The following is a 23,481-nucleotide window of genomic DNA, read 5'->3' on the forward strand; positions in this document are numbered from 1 at the left end:
TGACAGGTTTTACTGTATATAAACAATGTATTTTACACGCGTTGTATATAGGACACGGCGAGATGGCTGCCGCCCTTTAAGTGGTTTACAGTACACGTGTGTTACGATGTGTATCCATTGTCAAGTATTTTGACAACACAGAAGATTATATGAAAGCGAAATTTGTTGTGAAATGTTATAGGCATTAAAACATTGACAATCACTATAACATGTAGCAAAGTTAAAAAAAACAAATTTCTGGCTTCTAGTGTGATCACAATGATCATTTTTGAGTATCACTAAAGATTTTCTCGTACAGTAGTCAAGAATGCGAGAATGTTCAAATTCATCTGTAAATGTACAACTCTGTCCATTTATCTGACTAATAAATATGTCTCAGATATACAACTTTATGGGAATGTTTAAAGTTGACAGCCATCAGTACTATTCCCAGTCTATTGTTCTGTCGTCACCTCTGAATAATCTCTGTCCTGTCGTCATGTAACACTTTTTCCTGTTTCTTCTAGACCTATGAAAACCATATGAGAGGACAACGACACAAACGTAAAATGGAAAACATCAAACAACTTTCCGAGTTTCAAACTCAACAAGCCACTGCACGGTTGCATGCAGAGCAGCATATAAAGAATATACTTGGAGAGTAAGTTCACATGACCTATTTACATATATTATGACCTAATTTGAATACACATGTCCTAATTTACATATATAATATCACATGACCTAATTTACATATATATTCATAATATTATATGTTGTTAGTATTCTCGGATGTCTGGACATTCAGACATTTTCACCATTTCATTACCGATGAAAACAAAATCTCACTTGGATCTGTACTTTGGGCTAGTTGTGTATTAAACAAGATTACTCCTACATTTAAATTTGGTTACTCAGGATTTCCTCAAAGTTGAGTTTGTGCTGTTTCCTTGACTTCAGCTTATTTTACCAGCTCCCTGACTGGCATTTCACAGCAGCTTTGCGCATATCCCATAAAAATACTTTGTAGTGCGTTTTCGAGCAACATAGAACATTCTCCGTCCCGAAGATAGTGGTGTTTTGTCATGGCTCTTGCTTGTCTGATGAAATCAATTTGTCTTTAAAAACTGCCATGCTCTCAAAGCGTATAAATACGTCTTGGGATAAGTACATCTATATGCATCCATTTGTTTCACGATTCAATTCAATTCAAGATGGCCCACTGACAGCCATTTTCATGTAAAAAATTTATAAAAATCAACCATTTCTGCCATCAAAGAACCAAATCCTGGATAAGCTATCACCCTTATTCGGTCAGCCCCATGTAATTTCCGACTGAGTTGCAGGGCTTTCATTAACAGCCGGCAACCGGCCAAAGTGTCCGCCTACTTGCTGCGGGTTTGCCGGCTACTTTTTTATTAAAATAAAAACAAAATGTTTATTTTTCCTTTGAAGATGAAACCATAAAATCATGTCCCATAGAACTAAAACATGCGTTCTGAGGCTTCCCCAGATACAACAAATTACGTACGCAATGTGATCATTAAATTTACGCAGTTTGACCTTTGGCGACCTTTTGTGCAAGCCATAACGAGCATTGTTCGAAACGAGCAGTCCTATTGGTTCTTTCCCGGTCAGCCTCGTAATATCGGCCATTCAAAACTCGCGTACTATTTACAAAGCACTACCACGGTAAATCAAAATGGCGGACAAAAGAAAAAAGTTTGCTTTGTCACGTCCCGGAAATCAGAAGTCCCTTTTGGATTCGGGATTTAAGCTGATCAAGGGTAAGTAATTACATTATTACAGTCAGAGTTCGATCACATTTGTCAGAAAATAATAGGAAGCCACTTGTATTTTTATTGTTTTGAAGTCAATTACTAATTAGTACGCCGGTGTTTTACGTAGCTACGTAATTGCTGTGACCGGCGTCCATCGGCCGTAACAACTTACACTCTGATAGCTAGTGCTGCTACATGAGAGGGTTTGGGATGGATTGTGTTCACGTCAACTTTTATTTTTATTTTTTTTTGAATGTGATAAGTCTACTTTTAATTTATATTTTGTCGCCAATGTCACACTGTTAGCGGCGCCATATAAATAATAACAATTTTGATTTACATTACCGCTAATAATTTAATTTCTAGATGTAATCAAAGTTGAGAGATTGAATATTTGAAGTGGGTAAGTTGTAACTAAATTGTGTTGGGTGTATTGGTGTTGGTAAAGTATTAGTACTTATTATTTGGGGTGGGGGGGTCTGATATTTATAATTTATGTCAAATAAATTTATCATTATATTCTATATTGTAATGTTTCCAGTGCTGCATTACCATGTGTGGTATAATATTTATACATTTATAATTACTCTACAATAAATAGAAAGTTATTGTTAGTGTCATCCACACCAAGTATTATAAGTATTATTCTAATCTAAAGTTTAATTAAATAATTGCTTGATTGAAATTGGATCATCAATTGGTTAGCATATTTACAATCTTTGTATTCATGTTGCAGCTAGTAGTCCAAGTCAGCATGAAGTTAACAATCTGAATCCTGTACATGTAGATGTAGATGTACTTAATGAAATTAGATGTGAAACTCAGAGAGCTTTGAAGGAGTTGGATCTCAGTCTGTCTGAAGATGATGCCTATGGGACAGATTATGAACTTGACTCGGACTCTGACTGTGATGCTTATTTCAAATGAGCACAAGGTCGTGGAAATACCGGTTAATCTGATTTTACATACATGTATGGTTGAAATAACTTATATTAAAATGATTATGTTAATTGTAATTAATGTTTTCTGCTTACATTGTGTGATAGCGAACTGGTATGTGTGTATTTTAATATAATATTATCAGTATTAATATTCACTGTCACATTAATATTCTCTGAAAAGGGTCCATTATGAATGAACAGATCAGTTTGGAGAAGCAAAAGCCATGTATTCATAGCTTAAAAATTGATCTAACCATCACTAATATTGACATTTTTGCTAAAAAGAACCCTCCCTCCCTGTCCGTAGTGCAATGCGGACAAAAAAAAATTTCCTTTTGTGTCCTCCTACTATATTACATTTACCTTCTACTCTTAAACTTAATGAAAGCCCTGAGTTGACCAGATAAAGGTTAAACTTGCTTTGGGATTGCATGTATAGGCTTACAGTGACATGCCCCTGTCAAAACTTTTATAAAAATTTTTTAGTCCCCGTTCGGACGCAGTCCGAAAACGGGGACTTATGTTTTGACCTCCGTGCGTGCGTCTGTGCATGCGTCCAGACCTGTATCTTAGAAATGCCTGGACCAATCACAATCAAACTTCACACATACATCATACATGATATTATACATATGCACGTCAATTTGTTTCTTGATCTGATTCAAGATGGCCGAATGGCGGCCATGTTTGTGCTAAAAATCAACAAAATCAAGCATTTTTCGGCTGTTTAAGATGGATTTTGTTCAAACTTGGTATATACATTAGACATTATGGGACCTTGATGCAAATCATTTTGTTTTTCAGATAAGATTAAAAATGGCCGACTGGTGGCCATTTTGTTTTAATGAATGTGGTTCTCGTGCCATATCTCTGACTTGCTTTCACTGATTATGTTCGAATTTTAAATACATCATGTCATAGATAGACAGATATATTGGTTTGACGATCCTATTCAAAATGGCCAAATGGTGGCCATTTTTGTGCTAAAAAATCATCAAATATAAAGCATTTATGGATGGATTTCATTCATACTTGGTACATATTTTAATCATTACAGGTTCCTGGTGCACATCATTTATTTTTCAGATTGGATTCAAAATGGCTGTCTGGTGGCCATTTTGTTTTAATGAATGGGCTTCTAGACCCATATCTCCGACTTGTTTTGACTGATTATATTCAAATTTTAAATATTCATTATACATCATATCATATATAAACATGTATTCAAAATGGCTGATTTTGAATGCTGTTCCAGAGCAATATCTCTCAATATGAACACGTACTTTTTTGACGATCAGATACAAATGTCAATAATTTTAATGTTAAAAAATCATATTCGTGACATGGTTATATTCCAGCTATATTACTATAAACAAAACTATATATCTTAAATTTGATAACTAACGGGGACTGTGCCATGCATGGCTTGTTCATTATTTGCAATGTAAATGCTCTAATCTGAACATCGTTTGTTGATTTCAGTGACAAGAAACATTTCTGTGAAGAATGCAAAGACTCTTTCAAAGGCTCTGTCATAGAACACAGAAAAACATTTGAACATAAGGTACGAGGCATCACAGTTCAGTTAACCCTTTTCCTGTATATTGTATTTCTCATGACCTGACCTTCTGTGAAATTCTTTATTTTCGCTTGGAATTAATGTTCGCTGAAGGAATGATTCAGTGAAAATAAAATCCAGTGAATATAGCTTTTTTCCTATATTTCACATTCAACTTGCCAAAAATCAGTAAAAATAAATTTCATACAAAATGCTCAAATAGTCTTTTACAGTTCTATGTTTAGTTACTGTGGGGTAAAAAAATGCATTTACGTGCATGTAAATGTCATAGGTGTTCCTATGGTAATAATAAAACGTAATCTAATTTTAGGAAATTAGAACTCATTTTATACACAAGTTTTACTATTGCCCAGCGCTTGAATGGAAATTTATTTTGCTACTGCAATCTGAAAATACACATACAATACAAAATCTTGCAAAATACATATTTTATTCTTTACGTCATAGTTTGCTGGAAGGAAATTTAACTGAAATATAAATATAATTTGGTATTCATAGGTGAACTATAAGTTTGTAATATTCAGACAAGTAGTAGCAGTGGTTATTCTTGTCAAACGATTTATTTGTGTTAGGGAACTGATCATTACCACCCAGCCGGTTTCCTGTGAGTTTGACTCGGTTTACCGTACCGGTCGTTGCTTTACCGTACCGGTCGTTGCTTTACCGTACCGACCGTTGCGTTACCGTACCGGCCGGACAATTACCGTACTGATAAGACCAATACCGACTATTTATCACCTTCGATTAATGAATGCATGGTAAACAAAGCCCCGGTAACTGATCTGCGCCCTGCCGGTAACCGTGAGTCATGCATGAATTAATTGGGCATTTTGCAAACAATAAGATTTTTTTTTTACCCACCCATTGAAAGTGAATAATTTGAAAAGGACATGACTTGTACAACAGAGTGTTACGTCCCAGTCGACTAGAGGACTCGATGGGTTAATTATTTGTTTATATTTGTCAGTAGCTCACACAGTGGAAAGAAAGTCGGACAACCGTCGAAATACAAATAAATAAATTAAATAAAAAAGTCTTTCTGAAATTTCATGTTTTTTTTTCAATATATGTGTGTTATTCACATATTCATGATCGCCTGTAACGCTATAAAACGACAGTCCTACATCGTAGCTTACCCACGACGTTGAATAAAACGTCTCAACCTGTCGCATGAATTCGATGATACTTGCATAATGTGTCAGCGTGACTCGCTTGGCCGAGCTCACATGTATTTAAATTCGGGCTTGGGCGTTCGAAAATCTGTTTTGATACTTTGTTGACAATAACACGCGCAACGCGTGCACGTAGTCCAGATAAAATTCAAGTGCGTAAAACGGAATTTGACCTTGCTCTAGGTCAACATTTTTCTATTGCTTTTCGACCTCATTTTGTGAGTTTGCTTATGGAATTGTCCAAACATATTTACCCGATATTTACACACCTCCTCCAACAATCCCCAATGTAACTTTATTATAACAAAACAGAGTGTGCAAGTGTGCCGGTATATCTCTTTTTGGAACATGTGATTGGCCCTGAAAAGGGCTGTTTGGTTTGGGGCAGAATACGATTTAGACTGGAAAGGTCGGGACTTTTTTTTGTTTTACAAAAAAAATATAATTACAGCCAATACAAAGTCAGCTTGGACATTCAGTTGTGAGACATAACAAAATAAACGGTGCCAGCGATAGATTTTGCGAATGAAAGAACAAACTAAACGCAATCAAAGGCGCCGACCACTCGCGTTGGAAATAAACTAATAAAACGCGTTGCGACGAGAAATCTCGTCTGCATCTATCATTCACGCAAACGCACACACATGCTATTTTCGTATGTTGAATACGTTGGCAACGTCGTCAAATATTTAGCCCAATCACTGAATAAAAAAACATCCAAGCACACGTGCACTGGCGCCAGATAAAGTGAAAAAATGAAAACAAAATTACGTCTGCACTGTGCATTTTTAACAATAACCAAAACCATTAGGTTACATGCCAAAACTACCGACTCAGGATTCATCATACACAAATATAGCCACTTTCATGGAACTGTTATTTTTGTAACCCACTTTGTCGGCTCAGTTGATTTGGGAGCACTGATCCCAATTTAAAAAAAATAAAAATATCGTATAAAATAAAGACGCAGTTCCGTCTGTAGTCATATCCAACAGTTCACATGGACGTACTGGGAGCTCCATGGTCTCAAAAAAAATCATGTGTAGCAACTTGAATGTAAATATTATGCAATAATAATGGTAAAGTTTAATCTCTGACAAATAAAAAGACGCAATTACAAATTGACCTGGTGGTGTATTTGACCTCGAAAGCTACTGCATAGCAAACATGAACAAAATGATTTATAAACTGACTATAACTACAAACTAAACAAATTCTACTCAAATTAATTCTACAGTTTTGCTTTCTCAGGCGATCCTGTGCATAAAACTGAAATTTAAACAGGTCGGCATTTTACCGGTAAACCGGAAAATCAATGCATAAATTAACTTGTCAGAAGTGTGAATTGCCTCCTGCCAGTACGGTAACGGCCTTGCCGGTACGGCTAATGACCTTCGGGTACGGTAAAGCAGCGGCCGGTACGGTAAAGCAACGGCCGGTACGGTAAAGCAGCGGCCGGTACGGTAAAGCAGCGGCCGGTACGGTAAAGAAACGCATGCCGCAGGAGACTCACAGGAAACCGGCTTGGTGGTAATGATCAGTTCCCTTACATTTAAGTGTGTACATTATGGCCTATGGCCAATGGTACTGAGTAAAATATATTATTATTATTATTAATAAAACATATTTTAATGATCCAAATGTAATGTAATGTTGTGTTTATTGCTATGGTGACTGTACAATTATTGTGCTCTGGGAAAAAACCTGCAGAGTTCAGTAACAGTTTTGAGAATGATTGTAATTTACCACCCATCACTGTATATACAATGTGTTTATTTTCAGGTGTCTAAAAAAGAAGGCAGACCCTATTGCAGAGTATGCAATGTTAGTTTTAAAAATCCAAAGAAGTTTGTGGCACATTGTAATACTGCAGGTCATAAAAAGGTGAGACTATGCTTGCTTACTCGGTCAATACCAATGCGAGATGTACTTTTCAAAGTGTTCAAGTTCACTTGCCAGATCTACTTTCAGGGATCTGACTCGACTAGCTTTTAAGCTATTTCAGATTCCATTTTATCTAGACTGCATGTACAATTTTGTGTATTGTATGAAATAATTCGGAGGTAAATAAAAATTATTATTGAAATTATTATTACTTGTGAAAAGCAATTAAATACTTCTAGATACTGTATTAGTTCTATTATTAGTGTATGCGCGTAGGTGAATTACAGAGGTGTTTCTATTGTCAAAATAAGTAATATTTTAATGATTATATTTATGTCTATCAGATATGCATTTCGAATGGGACAAACACAGTGTGCAGTCAAGTTTTAGGTTTACACAGGTTTCAGTTGGGCTCATACCGTTAATTAGAAATCCATAGATCATAATGTTAGTGTTTGGGTGAATCCCCCCCCCCCAAAAAAAAAACAAAACGGTTAAACCACAAGTACATGTATGTAATATAATTGTTGCCAGGAAAACGCATGTTGGCCAGCTAAAACACACAGGCTTTCTACCTTCAATATTCTCAGTTTAGTCGTGTCTAATGGTGAGTTTCCCAGATCCACATGTCACCGGTACTTGTCAGTAAACAAACCTACACACACATGTCTAACAGCTGACGTGATTGAAGTACGCCCTCTTACATCACGTTGGCTAACAGCAACTATAAGATTTGAGGGCTTCGAACACTGATAGGCTATAATTGATGGCATGAAACCTAGTTAGGCATGTCTTTTATGTACTTGTTCAGGTGTTACCATGTGCAAACACTTGCCTGGATGAGCGAGTTTACTTGGTGTGGCATTATTTGCTCAGCTACTATCCTGATTGTTGCTGTGTTTATTATATGTTTGTAAGCACACATAAAGTCAGTCTAGTGAGACTGTAGGTGTCTAGACCTCCAGTGAGTGTGTTTTTCTATGTTGTCCCTCTGAGTATGAACAATACAAGGCCTACTAAACCCGAAATGACCTGTGTGTACTTGGATAAGCCAGTAAACTGAACCACGCCCTCACAGTGTGAATCTGAGCCAGTTTTATTCCTGCTCAAAATGACAGTGGCTTTCAATATTTTGTAAATTGTCACCTGACTCAAATACTCTTCTATCATTGGCTCTTTCAACACCAAAGTGAACTGTATGTGATAGTTATTCATTTAGTCTAAAATTAAAAAAATCATAGAAACACATATTGTACTTTTATTATTTTAGTGGGAAAAAATTATGAAATTTGAAAAATTTTGCCTTAAAATTGAGTAGTTTTTGAATGCATGTGCTTGAATTTGAGTAAGACCTATCGTAAGTGGGTTTCTTGTGTTGTGATATTTCTGTCAGACTAAGTCATCAAATACGCCATTTTGTTTTACATAAAAATGTACATTATGTTGCTTCACGATTTTGACGCGTAACATTTCTATCATTCAATAGCAACAAACTTAACACGAGAGCACATGTACTTCATTGGTTCTCATAGGTTGACTAGAAAAGCCTCAAGAACGTAAAAACTCAAAACCTCTCTCAATACTGAATATTTTGTTATGTTTGTAGGTTTATGAGCTGGCACGGAAGAAAGCTGAACAAGAAGCCAAGAAAAGAGGAAGAGAATTCAAGGAGGATGAAGAAGGATACCTGCCTCCAAACATGGAAGATTTTGTCACTGTTGATGCTGTGGGTATATTTGAAGATGATGATGGAGATACGGTAATGTTCTATTCATTTGTTTCAAAGAGAAACAGCAATTTGGTCATAGAAATTCAATTCAATTGAGTTTCTTCGCACCAGAATTTAAAATTGGAATTCAAGAAAGCAGTTTGTTTGCGTTTTTCCATTCGAGATGATTATTTTCACAGATTTATTTAAATATGTTGGTCTAAAGACATTTTAGCTTTTAACAGCGATGCATTCTTGTGGGAAATTAGGACCAAGAATGGTAATGTTAAAACAACAGTGCCAGCATCGGAAGCTATACAATGTTACTATACCGTGATAGGTATGGACCCAATCCTTGAGATGCACCTATGTGAAACGCTGGAGCTGATACCGCTGAAATAGAAGGCAGTTATTTCCATTGATGGATCAGTGGGCCTTGCCTGTAGGAAGTAACCTTGTTTCATACCTGCTGATTATTACCTTATATGGCCATCCATTGCCTTATATGGCCATACTTTGCCTTATATGGCCGTCCATTGCCTTATATGGCCATTCATTGCTTTATAAGGTCATCCATTGCCTTATATGGCCATCTATTGCCTTATATGGCCATCCATTGCCTTATATGGCCATCCATTTTTTATATGACCATCCGTTGCCTTGTATGTCTGTACATGCGCACTTTGTTGTATCGCTCCCATTCCTCATTTCTACAGGACATGGTAAAACGTCTGATCCCCATTCCCGACACCCCCTAGTTTTCCATGACTGCACATACAGCATTATATTCCTTCCTATTGCCCATAGTCACAAAATGCCAGTTTCCCTCCCAAAATATCCTACAGTTGGCTCACAGCATATCACAGATATGAAGACTCAGTCTTCTGTTGGTGTTACTACTGAAGAAGGCATTCAACACCTGACAAACACTAACCAAAACTATCAGATGTTTATCTTTGCAGAGATCTTTTCTTCTCAACATTATTGTTCCCGAGATCTCCAGAACTCCATTGCTGCATCACAATTGATATACACAAACTCGTGGTACAGTCCCACATACCCTACATAGATTACGTCATTTCATTCACACTCGCGCTCTCTTCGTTGATGTATGTACACATTTCACTTCAGCTTGTAGAACATCCAGTTTCCACAATAGCAGTATATATTCTGCTCTCCAACATGTGGGTGTTTTGCGTCAATACTTAAATATGTCACTGACATCATCGTCCGTGAAGGTAAATTACATCCCCATCTTATTCTTAGATGCAGTTTGAAGATCTCTCTCAAGACCATAATTGCATTTTACATTTCTACCAAATGTCATTCACCCAAAACAGGGGCTGACTTGCTGCATTCATTCTCAATATTATTTTACATGCCCGTATTCAATCGGTTCTCTTCAGTTTCCTTTTGTCCTTTCCTTGTCATTAGTAAATTGTGTGTTTTTATATATAACGAATCTGTGGAAGTTGTCACCTGGGTTTGAACAAGTCTGTGGAGGTTGCCACCTGGGTATATACAAGTCTGTGGTGGTAGTCACCTAGGTATATACAAGTCTGTGGTGGTAGTCACCTGGGTATATACAAGTCTGTGGTGGTAGTCACCTGGGTATATACAAGTCTGTGGAGATAGTCACCTGGGTATATACAAGTCTGTGGTGGTAGTCACCTGGGTATATACATGTCTGTGGTGGTAGTCACCTGGGTATATACAAGTCTGTGGTGGTAGTCACCTGGGTATATACAAGGCTGTGGTGGTAGTCACCTGGGTATATACAAGTCTGTGATGGTAGTCACCTGGGTATATACAAGTCTGTGGTGGTAGTCACCTGGGTATATACAAGTCTGTGGAGGTAGTCACCTGGGTATATACAAATCTGTGGAAGTTGTCACCTGGGTATATACAAATCTGTGGAAGTTGTCACCTGGGTTTGAACAAGTCTGTGGAGGTTGCCACCTGGGTTTGAACAAGTCTGTGGAGGTCGTCACCTGGGTATATACAAGTCTGTGGATGTAATCACCTGCGTATGAACAAGTCTGTGGAGGTTGTCACCTGGGTATATACAAGTCTGTGGTGGTAGTCAACTGGGTATATACAAGTCTGTGGAGATAGTCACCTGGGTATATACAAGTCTGTGGTGGTAGTCACCTGGGTATATACAAGTCTGTGGTGGTAGTCACCTGGGTATATACAAGTCTGTGGAGGTAATAACCTGCGTATGAACAAGTCTGTTGAGGTAGTCACCTGGGTATATACAAGTCTGTGGTGGTAGTCACCTGGGTATATACAAGTCTGTGGTGGTAGTCACCTGGGTATATACAAGTCTGTGGTGGTAGTCACCTGGGTATATACAAGTCTGTGGTGGTAGTCACCTGGGTATATACAAGTCTGTGGTGGTAGTCACCTGGGTATATACAAGTCTGTGGAGATAGTCACCTGGGTATATACAAGTCTGTGGTGGTAGTCACCTGGGTATATACAAGTCTGTGGAGGTAATCACCTGGGTATATACAAGTCTGTGGTGGTAGTCACCTGGGTATATACAAGTCTGTGGTGGTAGTCACCTGGGTATATACAAGTCTGTTGAGGTAGTCACCTGGGTATATACAAGTCTGTGGAGGTAGTCATCTGGGTATATACAAGTCTGTGGAGATAGTCACCTGGGTATATACAAGTCTGTGGAGGTAGTCACCTGGGTATATACAAATCTGTGGAAGTTGTCACCTGGGTATGAACAAGTCTGTGGAGGTTGCCACCTGGGTTTGAACAAGTCTGTGGAGGTCGTCACCTGGGTATATACAAGTCTGTGGATGTAATCACCTGCGTATGAACAAGTCTGTGGAGGTTGTCACCTGGGTATATACAAGTCTGTGGAGGTTTTCACCTGGGTTTGAACAAGTCTGTGGAGGTTTTCACCTGGGTTTGAACAAGTCTGTGGAGGTTGTCACCTGGGTTTGAACAAGTCTGTGGAGGTTGCCACCTGGGTTTGAACAAGTCTGTGGAAGTTGCCACCTGGGTATATACAAGTCTGTGGAGGTAATCACCTGGGTATATACAAGTCTGTTGAGGTAGTCACCTGTGTATGTAAAAGTCTGTGGAGGTAATCACCTGGGTATATACAAGTCTGTGGATGTAATCACCTGGGTATATACAAGTCTGTGGTGGTAGTCACCTGGGTATATACAAGTCTGTGGAGGTAGTCACCTGGGTATATACAAGTCTGTTGAGGTAGTCACCTGGGTATATACAAGTCTGTGGAGGTAATCACCTGGGTATATACAAGGCTGTGGTGGTAGTCACCTGGGTATATACAAGTCTGTGGTGGTAGTCACCTGGGTATATACAAGGCTGTGGTGGTAGTCACCTGGGTATATACAAGTCTGTGGAGGTAGTCACCTGGGTATATACAAGTCTGTGGTGGTAGTCATCTGGGTATATACAAGTCTGTGGTGGTAGTCATCTGGGTATATACAAGTCTGTGGTGGTAGTCACCTGGGTATATACAAGTCTGGTGGTAGTCACCTGGGTATATACAAGTCTGTGGTGGTAGTCATCTGGGTATATACAAGGCTGTGGTGGTAGTCACCTGGGTATATACAAGTCTGTGGTGGTAGTCACCTGGGTATATACAAGGCTGTGGTGGTAGTCACCTGGGTATATACAAGGCTGTGGTGGTAGTCACCTGGGTATATACAAGGCTGTAGAGGTTGTCACCTGGGTATATACAAGTCTGTAGAGGTTGTCACCTGGGTATATACAAGTCTGTGGAGGTTGTCACCTGGGTATATACAAGTCTGTGGTGGTAGTCACCTGGGTATATACAAGTCTGTGATGGTAGTCACCTGGGTATATACAAGGCTGTGGTGGTAGTCACCTGGGTATATACAAGTCTGTTGAGGTAGTCACCTGGGTATATACAAGTCTGTGGAGGTTGTCACCTGGGTATATACAAGTCTGTGGTGGTAGTCACCTGGGTATATACAAGTCTGTGGTGGTAGTCACCTGGGTATATACAAGTCTGTGGAAGTTGTCACCTGGGTATATACAAGTCTGTGGTGGTAGTCATCTGGGTATATACAAGTCTGTGGTGGTAGTCACCTGGGTATATACAAGTCTGTGGAGGTAGTCACCTGGGTATATACAAGTCTGTGGTGGTAGTCACCTGGGTATATACAAGTCTGTGGAAGTTGTCACCTGGGTATATACAAGTCTGTGGTGGTAGTCATCTGGGTATATACAAGTCTGTGGTGGTAGTCACCTGGGTATATACAAGTCTGTGGATGTAATCACCTTGGGTATATACAAGTCTGTGGTGGTAGTCACCTGGGTATATACAAGTCTGGTGGTAGTCACCTGGGTATATACAAGTCTGGTGGTAGTCACCTGGGTATATACAAGTCTGGTGGTAGTCACCTGGGTATATACAAGTCTGTGGTGGTAGTCACCTGGGTATATACAAGTATGTGGTGGTAGTCACCTGGGTATATACAAGTCTGGTGGTAGTCACCTGGGTATATACAAGTCTGGTGGTAGTCACCTGGGTATATACAAGTCTGTGGTGGTAGTCACCTGGGTATATACAAGTCTGGTGGTAGTCACCTGGGTATATACAAGTCTGGTGGTAGTCACCTGGGTATATACAAGTCTGTTGTGGTAGTCACCTGGGTATATACAAGTCTGGTGGTAGTCACCTGGGTATATACTAGGCTGTGGTGGTAGTCACCTGGGTATATACAAGTCTGTGGTGGTAGTCACCTGGGTATATACAAGGCTGTGGTGGTAGTCACCTGGGTATATACAAGGCTGTGGTGGTAGTCACCTGGGTATATACAAGGCTGTTGAGGTAGTCACCTGGGTATATACAAGTCTGTAGAGGTTGTCACCTGGTTTTGAACAAGTCTGTGGAGGTTGTCACCTGGGTATATACAAGTCTGTGGTGGTAGTCACCTGGGTATATACAAGTCTGTGATGGTAGTCACCTGGGTATATACAAGGCTGTGGTGGTAGTCACCTGGGTATATACAAGGCTGTGGTGGTAGTCACCTGGGTATATACAAGTCTGTGGAGGTTGTCACCTGGGTATATACAAGTCTGTGGTGGTAGTCACCTAGGTATATACAAGTCTGTGGTGGTAGTCACCTGGGTATATACAAGTCTGTGGTGGTAGTCACCTGGGTATATACAAGTCTGTGGTGGTAGTCACCTGGGTATATACAAGGCTGTGGTGGTAGTCACCTGGGTATATACAAGGCTGTTGTGGTAGTCACCTGGGTATATACAAGTCTGTTGAGGTAGTCACCTGGGTATATACAAGTCTGTGGTGGTAGTCACCTGGGTATATACAAGTCTGTGGTGGTAGTCACCTGGGTATATACAAGTCTGTGGAGGTAATAACCTGCGTATGAACAAGTCTGTTGAGGTAGTCACCTGGGTATATACAAGTCTGTGGTGGTAGTCACCTGGGTATATACAAGTCTGTGGTGGTAGTCACCTGGGTATATACAAGTCTGTGGTGGTAGTCACCTGGGTATATACAAGTCTGTGGTGGTAGTCACCTGGGTATATACAAGTCTGTGGTGGTAGTCACCTGGGTATATACAAGTCTGTGGAGATAGTCACCTGGGTATATACAAGTCTGTGGTGGTAGTCACCTGGGTATATACAAGTCTGTGGAGGTAATCACCTGGGTATATACAAGTCTGTGGTGGTAGTCACCTGGGTATATACAAGTCTGTGGTGGTAGTCACCTGGGTATATACAAGTCTGTTGAGGTAGTCACCTGGGTATATACAAGTCTGTGGAGGTAGTCATCTGGGTATATACAAGTCTGTGGAGATAGTCACCTGGGTATATACAAGTCTGTGGAGGTAGTCACCTGGGTATATACAAATCTGTGGAAGTTGTCACCTGGGTATGAACAAGTCTGTGGAGGTTGCCACCTGGGTTTGAACAAGTCTGTGGAGGTCGTCACCTGGGTATATACAAGTCTGTGGATGTAATCACCTGCGTATGAACAAGTCTGTGGAGGTTGTCACCTGGGTATATACAAGTCTGTGGAGGTTTTCACCTGGGTTTGAACAAGTCTGTGGAGGTTTTCACCTGGGTTTGAACAAGTCTGTGGAGGTTGTCACCTGGGTTTGAACAAGTCTGTGGAGGTTGCCACCTGGGTTTGAACAAGTCTGTGGAAGTTGCCACCTGGGTATATACAAGTCTGTGGAGGTAATCACCTGGGTATATACAAGTCTGTTGAGGTAGTCACCTGTGTATGTAAAAGTCTGTGGAGGTAATCACCTGGGTATATACAAGTCTGTGGATGTAATCACCTGGGTATATACAAGTCTGTGGTGGTAGTCACCTGGGTATATACAAGTCTGTGGAGGTAGTCACCTGGGTATATACAAGTCTGTTGAGGTAGTCACCTGGGTATATACAAGTCTGTGGAGGTAATCACCTGGGTATATACAAGGCTGTGGTGGTAGTCACCTGGGTATATACAAGTCTGTGGTGGTAGTCACCTGGGTATATACAAGGCTGTGGTGGTAGTCACCTGGGTATATACAAGTCTGTGGAGGTAGTCACCTGGGTATATACAAGTCTGTGGTGGTAGTCATCTGGGTATATACAAGTCTGTGGTGGTAGTCATCTGGGTATATACAAGTCTGTGGTGGTAGTCACCTGGGTATATACAAGTCTGGTGGTAGTCACCTGGGTATATACAAGTCTGTGGTGGTAGTCATCTGGGTATATACAAGGCTGTGGTGGTAGTCACCTGGGTATATACAAGTCTGTGGTGGTAGTCACCTGGGTATATACAAGGCTGTGGTGGTAGTCACCTGGGTATATACAAGGCTGTGGTGGTAGTCACCTGGGTATATACAAGGCTGTAGAGGTTGTCACCTGGGTATATACAAGTCTGTAGAGGTTGTCACCTGGGTATATACAAGTCTGTGGAGGTTGTCACCTGGGTATATACAAGTCTGTGGTGGTAGTCACCTGGGTATATACAAGTCTGTGATGGTAGTCACCTGGGTATATACAAGGCTGTGGTGGTAGTCACCTGGGTATATACAAGTCTGTTGAGGTAGTCACCTTGGTATATACAAGTCTGTGGAGGTTGTCACCTGGGTATATACAAGTCTGTGGTGGTAGTCACCTGGGTATATACAAGTCTGTGGTGGTAGTCACCTGGGTATATACAAGTCTGTGGAAGTTGTCACCTGGGTATATACAAGTCTGTGGTGGTAGTCATCTGGGTATATACAAGTCTGTGGTGGTAGTCACCTGGGTATATACAAGTCTGTGGAGGTAGTCACCTGGGTATATACAAGTCTGTGGTGGTAGTCACCTGGGTATATACAAGTCTGTGGAAGTTGTCACCTGGGTATATACAAGTCTGTGGTGGTAGTCATCTGGGTATATACAAGTCTGTGGTGGTAGTCACCTGGGTATATACAAGTCTGTGGATGTAATCACCTTGGGTATATACAAGTCTGTGGTGGTAGTCACCTGGGTATATACAAGTCTGGTGGTAGTCACCTGGGTATATACAAGTCTGGTGGTAGTCACCTGGGTATATACAAGTCTGGTGGTAGTCACCTGGGTATATACAAGTCTGTGGTGGTAGTCACCTGGGTATATACAAGTATGTGGTGGTAGTCACCTGGGTATATACAAGTCTGGTGGTAGTCACCTGGGTATATACAAGTCTGGTGGTAGTCACCTGGGTATATACAAGTCTGGTGGTGGTAGTCACCTGGGTATATACAAGTCTGGTGGTAGTCACCTGGGTATATACAAGTCTGGTGGTAGTCACCTGGGTATATACAAGTCTGTTGTGGTAGTCACCTGGGTATATACAAGTCTGGTGGTAGTCACCTGGGTATATACTAGGCTGTGGTGGTAGTCACCTGGGTATATACAAGTCTGTGGTGGTAGTCACCTGGGTATATACAAGTCTGTGGTGGTAGTCACCTGGGTATATACAAGGCTGTGGTGGTAGTCACCTGGGTATATACAAGGCTGTGGTGGTAGTCACCTGGGTATATACAAGTCTGTAGAGGTTGTCACCTGGTTTTGAACAAGTCTGTGGAGGTTGTCACCTGGGTATATACAAGTCTGTGGTGGTAGTCACCTGGGTATATACAAGTCTGTGATGGTAGTCACCTGGGTATATACAAGGCTGTGGTGGTAGTCACCTGGGTATATACAAGGCTGTGGTGGTAGTCACCTGGGTATATACAAGTCTGTGGAGGTTGTCACCTGGGTATATACAAGTCTGTGGTGGTAGTCACCTAGGTATATACAAGTCTGTGGTGGTAGTCACCTGGGTATATACAAGTCTGTGGTGGTAGTCACCTGGGTATATACAAGTCTGTGGTGGTAGTCACCTGGGTATATACAAGGCTGTGGTGGTAGTCACCTGGGTATATACAAGGCTGTTGTGGTAGTCACCTGGGTATATACAAGTCTGTTGAGGTAGTCACCTGGGTATATACAAGTCTGTGGAGGTTGTCACCTGGGTATATACAAGTCTGTGGAGGTAGTCACCTGGGTATATACAAATCTGTGGAAGTTGTCACCTGGGTTTGAACAAGTCTGTGGAGGTTGCCACCTGGGTATATACAAGTCTGTGGAGGTGGTCACGTGGGTATATACGAGTCTGTGGAGGTAGTTAGCTGGTTGTATACAAGTCTGGCAGGCCTCATTTTTTAACTTTGCATTTATTATAAGTGATTCTTCCTCCTTACCTTCTCTCTGTTCATACATATAATAACTGGTGCCCATCACACCATTCACCCAACACTTTAATTTTTCCCTTATCCAGGATGAGGATGACGACAACATTGATGATGATGATGATGATGACGGTGAAACACTAGCAAAACTTCCCTCCAATACGTCTGCCATGCAGAAAATGGAAGTAGATAATGCTGCAGAGAGCCAGACTGTTTTTGACGAGAATTCTGACAAACCAACAGCAGGGGTGTCGGCATCTGCCAGACAGACAAACAAGAAACCCAGAGTCTCTGCGACAATTCCCAAATTAATGGCAGTTAAAACCAAACCACCCAAATCTACTCCCGCAGCTGCTGCACCGATGCCGTTGCTAGGGTTGTCTTCTGAAATTGGTCTTGATCTTGAGCTTGGCCCCTATAACCCAGACATGCCAGTTGGTAAGTGCTCCCAACTCCTCCTGATCTCAACTCGCTCTCGCTCTCTCTCTCTGTCTCTACTTGCTTTCTTCCTCTGATCTTACTATGGCAACAGATTTCTAAAGTTTGCAGTTTTCCATTTAAGAATAGAATAGATCTACAGCTTCCTGACTATCACTCGGTTAACAGACTTCTTTTTAGAAGACTTAATTGCATAACATATACATCTCATAGCAATATTTGCTATTCATCTATTTACACATGTCTTTTGAGGTCAATTACTTATCATTTAAATTATTTCTTGGTGCTTTACACTGTTTATTAACCCACACTATGTATGTTGTCTGTTATAATTGTATTGGTATTATTGTTCCATGTGGTAGTAGGGGACAATTCCATCACGTATAAGCTGTGTGCGTGGTTTTATAGCGTAAATTCTTAAAGCGATTGAGGTATCCCCACACATCAAACCTTTGTAGCCTTGTAAGACTGTATCTGCTAGAAAGTTCACTAATGTTAAAGGAGAAACATCATGTTGCTTTGTATTGGTTACACCCCTCCCTTCCTGAGTTGTCTGAACATCATTTCAGTGTTCCCTCATTTCCCTCATTTTTCTTTCTTGTATTTATTAACTTTGTTGTCGTCCCACCCCTCCCTTCCTCTCACATTTTCGGTCTGATATTGACATTATTATTGAACACTTATACATGTACTTGCCGTGCTACAATGTAATCTTTCACATCCTGCTGTTTTATGTAAAAAAACATTAGTGCATTAAATTTTTTCCTGAAGACAAGTACACAGATGTACGTATAGGAATATTTCTGGACTATTTTTTCCAATGTACTCCTACACGTGTCACCATATGAATTTGTTAACCATCCTAAGCTCACACCAGAGCTAAACGCACATACAGTCACCTACATGTGTACCTATTTCCACTTGAATAGAGAAACACATGAATTATTTCCTTTACTCAAAGACACAACTACCAATATATCCGCCAGACAAACCCTCAGAGTCCTAGCCATGTATCAACATAATACACTCCATTGGAAATTACAAATTAAGTGCATCAATTTGGGAATGAAAATCTGTTTGTGAAGGCAATCCCTGGTTTCATACATGTATTCATTACCAGTTTATATTTTGTTTCTGGCTTGCACATAATTGACCACCAGTTGTGTTAATACCTGCATTTATGTGCCATTCAAACCCTTATAGAATCCCTACTTGTGATTCTATTGGGGATATCACGTAAAGCTGCTGCTGCTGCTATCATCAAGAATGTCTCCACAAAGTAGCGGATCCAAGCCTCAGTTTTGTTATCGCACAGCATCATTTTGGCAGCGACTCAATTTTTTTTTTTACTCTGTGTTGATTCTACTTTCCAGTTTTAGAGAATCTGGTCTACGTTTCTGTATTCCATGTGTGTGATGCCTGTATTTGCTAGTGCCATGTGGATGCCGGACTGTTTGGTGTCTCGCAAACTGATACCACTTTTGTCTCGGAACTTCATCTTGACATCCCATTCTGCCATAACTCGCTTTGTGTATATAAATAAGCCAAAAAGAAGCTCTAGGAAACTTCGATAGAGTAAGCCTTTTTTTTCTGCGACGAAAATGTTTCAGCATTTTGCAGATGAGCATGATATCTTATAATTTCCAGGCTGCGTGGATGAGATCAGGAGTTGCATCTGCTGCTGATGTAAATTATGATGTTCCAGAAGTGCACCACTGATGATCCACTGTTACAAACATTTGCTTGGATACAGCAGCTTTCTAAAAGTTCTCAGTATCTAAAAAACAATCACATTTGCGATCCTCGCAATGTTCTATACATTGCATCATGGGAAATGTTGAGAAGACATTTGCGAATTTCATTGGCAAGGGCAAGATACTTTAAAACGTTTTAATTTCATGAGAAAAGAAGAGTCGTAGATAATCATGACATAAAAATTTCTCTGGGGTCCAACAACAAATTTTGATTTGAAAATTTCGTGCTGAATCAAACCATGAAAATTCAAAACATTGAAAATTAGGTGGTTTACAGTACACTGAACAGAACTACAGACATATCCCCACTTCTCTAAGTTATCTTTCATGTTTTTCAAAAAACTTTTCCAGCAAAACAAAGATTATTTTGAATTGTAGAATTGTGGAAGTTTGGAATTCACTCATGCCGTTGAAACAAAAAGTATTTTGGATGCTTATAATTTGGAATAGATGATCCTCAGCAGGACAAATCATTACGAAAATTTGATGCCGAGTTTTACCTACCGGGGTACACATCCTTACACATGTGAATACATTGATATTGAACATAAGTATACATTGAAATAGACGTTTGACAGACATGACAATTGATACGTTCATAATTAATTGTACTTTATTTCAAATCTTGAGAATAAAGTTAGTTTTATTATCCAGTGTATTCCCGTGTACATCTTTATTTCATTTCAATTTTGTACATCATTTCAGTAGTTTGAATTTTATGATAAACATTCTTTCAAAATTATCCCCAATGTGATTAACATTTTCATCACCAGTTCTCGCTTTTCATTACAAATTCACAAAATAGTCTCGTTTATAAACTGCACTTTCCTTCACAAGTTGGGGACAAAAGTAGCCAAATATGTTGAGTAAAAACTGAAAATTTACAGAAATTTTGAAAAATATAAAAAAGTTCAGAAATATTAAAATCGGTTGTGTACCGGTAATAGTCTCTTTTTATTCATGCCATTTCTTAGTGTCCCCACCAATGCAAACTGAAAAACTCTCTTCGCAACAGCTTCTGATGACCATCCTGTAATAATAAAATAAACTACATTTGGTGGGAAATTCTGCAAAGATTTTAAACCTGTAGAACTGGGTGTGTTTGGACCTCGTGATAAACAGTGCAGGTAAATTCCATGTCAATTTGCCCTACATTGATTTGTCATTGTTTCTCTGTAGGTCAAGAGCATGTTGTACCGGTTGCTGGGTTCTTTTGCAAGCTGTGTCATAAGTTCTACAATAATGAATCTAATGCTAAATTCAGCCACTGTAAAACTAAACCTCACTACACAGCTGTCAAGGTAGGATTATTTTCAGCTTCATACAATGTGTATTAAAGCGTGAGGATCATCACCTGCGCACGCATGGGAATTGAGTCCCAAGCGACGATAACAAAACATGCTAATGCAAAGGCTCATGGGTAGATGCTTATTTGTAAATAATGACACGATATAGCCATCTGACTCGTGCGCAGGTGACGACTCCCCCACTTTAAAGTTGTATTGTCGTTAATAAAAAAAAAATGTGTGTGTACACACAGTTTCGGGATTGTGATTGCAATTGAGTTTTTCAGAATCTTAGACTGTCATCAAGTCAATAAGAGTTTTCCGAATCTAAGCGTGCCATCAAGTCACTGAGTTTTCAGCATCTTAGGGTGTCAAGTCTCACTGAGACTTCAGCATCTTAGAGTGTCAAGTCAATACGAGTTTTCAGCATCTTAGGGTGTCCAGGCTCTACAAGTTTTCAGCATCTTAGGGTGTCATCAAGTCACCGAATTGTACGCGAGATTCTGTGTATGTATACAAATCAATATTGACAGAATCAATAGTTGATGTGAAACGTTTCCATTAAAATTACACCAGACTCTTGCGTTGTTTCTGGTATAACCATTGTGCCCTTACAAATTTATACATAGTATTTCTATTTTACCTAACACTGCTTCCGAGCAATCACTGATTATCAAATAGTACATACTTCTGCTTCAATCAGTATAAATTGTGAACACCTCAACTTGTAGATTTAATTTTTGACAAAGTTATGCAAAGCTTTCAACTAACTTTTTGCCATATGCAACTTATGTTTTGAATACATGTTCCAAAATTTTTTTAGAAAGAGTGAAGTAATGGATAAGATTTCACCAGTGCACAATATTCGTCAGGGCCCCCATACTGTGTCTTCAAATTTGGTTTGGGAAATTCATTCTCACATTGTCACTTTAAATAACTGGATCCTTCCAGTTCTGCTGGTGTACACAGTAATAGTAGTTAAGGTCATAGGTCATATAACAGTCAGACAAGTCTTATAAGAGTTCAGCTGTCTCTGTAATACATGTCTTCAATCACAGAAATACCTGAATAAGCAGAAAGAAGAACTTATCAAGAGTTTTGACTTTGAGAATTCCAGTGATGGCGAGACTAAACCACACGTTGAAGAGAAACCAAGGATTGTGACAAAGAGAACAGATACAGTGAAATCACCACAGGTAAATATACAGTACATATGCATGTGGAAAATGATACTGTTTTGGTCAAAAGATCTTTCCAAAAAGTATTTTAATTCAAGCTAGATTCTATTCCTCCCAAGAATTATAGTTGACTTTCAGAAAAAAAATTTTCCAATTTAACAGAATTTCTCTAGGAACCTAAATTTGATTAGTGGTCCACTGTAAACTGGTAAAATTTCATATAATGTATGTCTTCAATCACAGAAACACCAGAACAAGCAGAGTCCCAGTGATGTTGACACTAAGCTACAGATAGACGAGAAACCCAAACTGATGATAAAGAAAACTGAAACTGTCAAATCACCTAAGGTAAATATAAACTGAGTATGCATGTGTGAATGGCAGAGGTATGACGACTAAAGATTCAATATATCATGAATCCAATTTTTTGGGTTTACCGGGATATAAACTTTTAAACGAGCAAATATAAGTTCACGGATGAATCAAGGAAATTAACATTTTGTCATCCAAATTTTGTATACTGTAGAATACTTTATTTTAGCTGGAATTAATTTTTGCTGAAAAGGCATTTTGGGTGTTTTGTATGGAATTTATTTTCACAAATTTTTGACAATTTGTATGAAAAATATAGGAAAAATTGTATATTCGCTGGATTTTATTAGTCCCCGTTCGGACGCAGTCCGAAAACGGGGACTTATGTTTTGCCCTGTGTGCGTCCGTGCGTCCGTGCGTCCGTGCTTCCGTGCGTCCGTGCGTCCGTGCGTCCGTGATCACCTGTATCTCGAACATGCATGGACCGATTGAGTTCAAACTTCACTCATACATCACACATTATATGGGACATATGCACATGCATTTTTTTCATGATCCGATTAACGATAGCCGAATAGCGGCCATTTTAAGGCCGAAAATGCATCAAAATCGCACATTTTCACCATTCCGGACCCGGATCTCAGTTATGCATGGACGGATTTTGTTCAAATTTGGTACATACATTAAACATAATAGGACCTTGATGCACGTCATTTTTTTTTTTGGATCGG

At 39.6% G+C, this 23,481-nt stretch overlaps 1 protein-coding gene across 1 annotated transcript in view; it reads left to right on the forward strand.

The window, feature by feature from the left end:
- Window positions 1-23,481, forward strand: part of LOC100372957 (uncharacterized) — a 56,892-nt gene that overhangs the window by 24,481 nt on the left and 8,930 nt on the right. The window contains exons 3-10 of the mRNA XM_006812430.3: window positions 507-640; window positions 4,184-4,265; window positions 7,235-7,336; window positions 8,943-9,095; window positions 17,872-18,220; window positions 21,154-21,275; window positions 22,319-22,456; window positions 22,682-22,786. Coding sequence (XP_006812493.1) covers window positions 507-640; window positions 4,184-4,265; window positions 7,235-7,336; window positions 8,943-9,095; window positions 17,872-18,220; window positions 21,154-21,275; window positions 22,319-22,456; window positions 22,682-22,786 — 1,185 coding nt within the window. The remainder of the gene's footprint in view (window positions 1-506; window positions 641-4,183; window positions 4,266-7,234; window positions 7,337-8,942; window positions 9,096-17,871; window positions 18,221-21,153; window positions 21,276-22,318; window positions 22,457-22,681; window positions 22,787-23,481) is intronic.

This window comes from Saccoglossus kowalevskii, chromosome 12 (assembly GCF_978046115.1).
Source record: "Saccoglossus kowalevskii chromosome 12, keSacKowa6.1, whole genome shotgun sequence".
NCBI lineage: Eukaryota > Metazoa > Hemichordata > Enteropneusta > Harrimaniidae > Saccoglossus > Saccoglossus kowalevskii.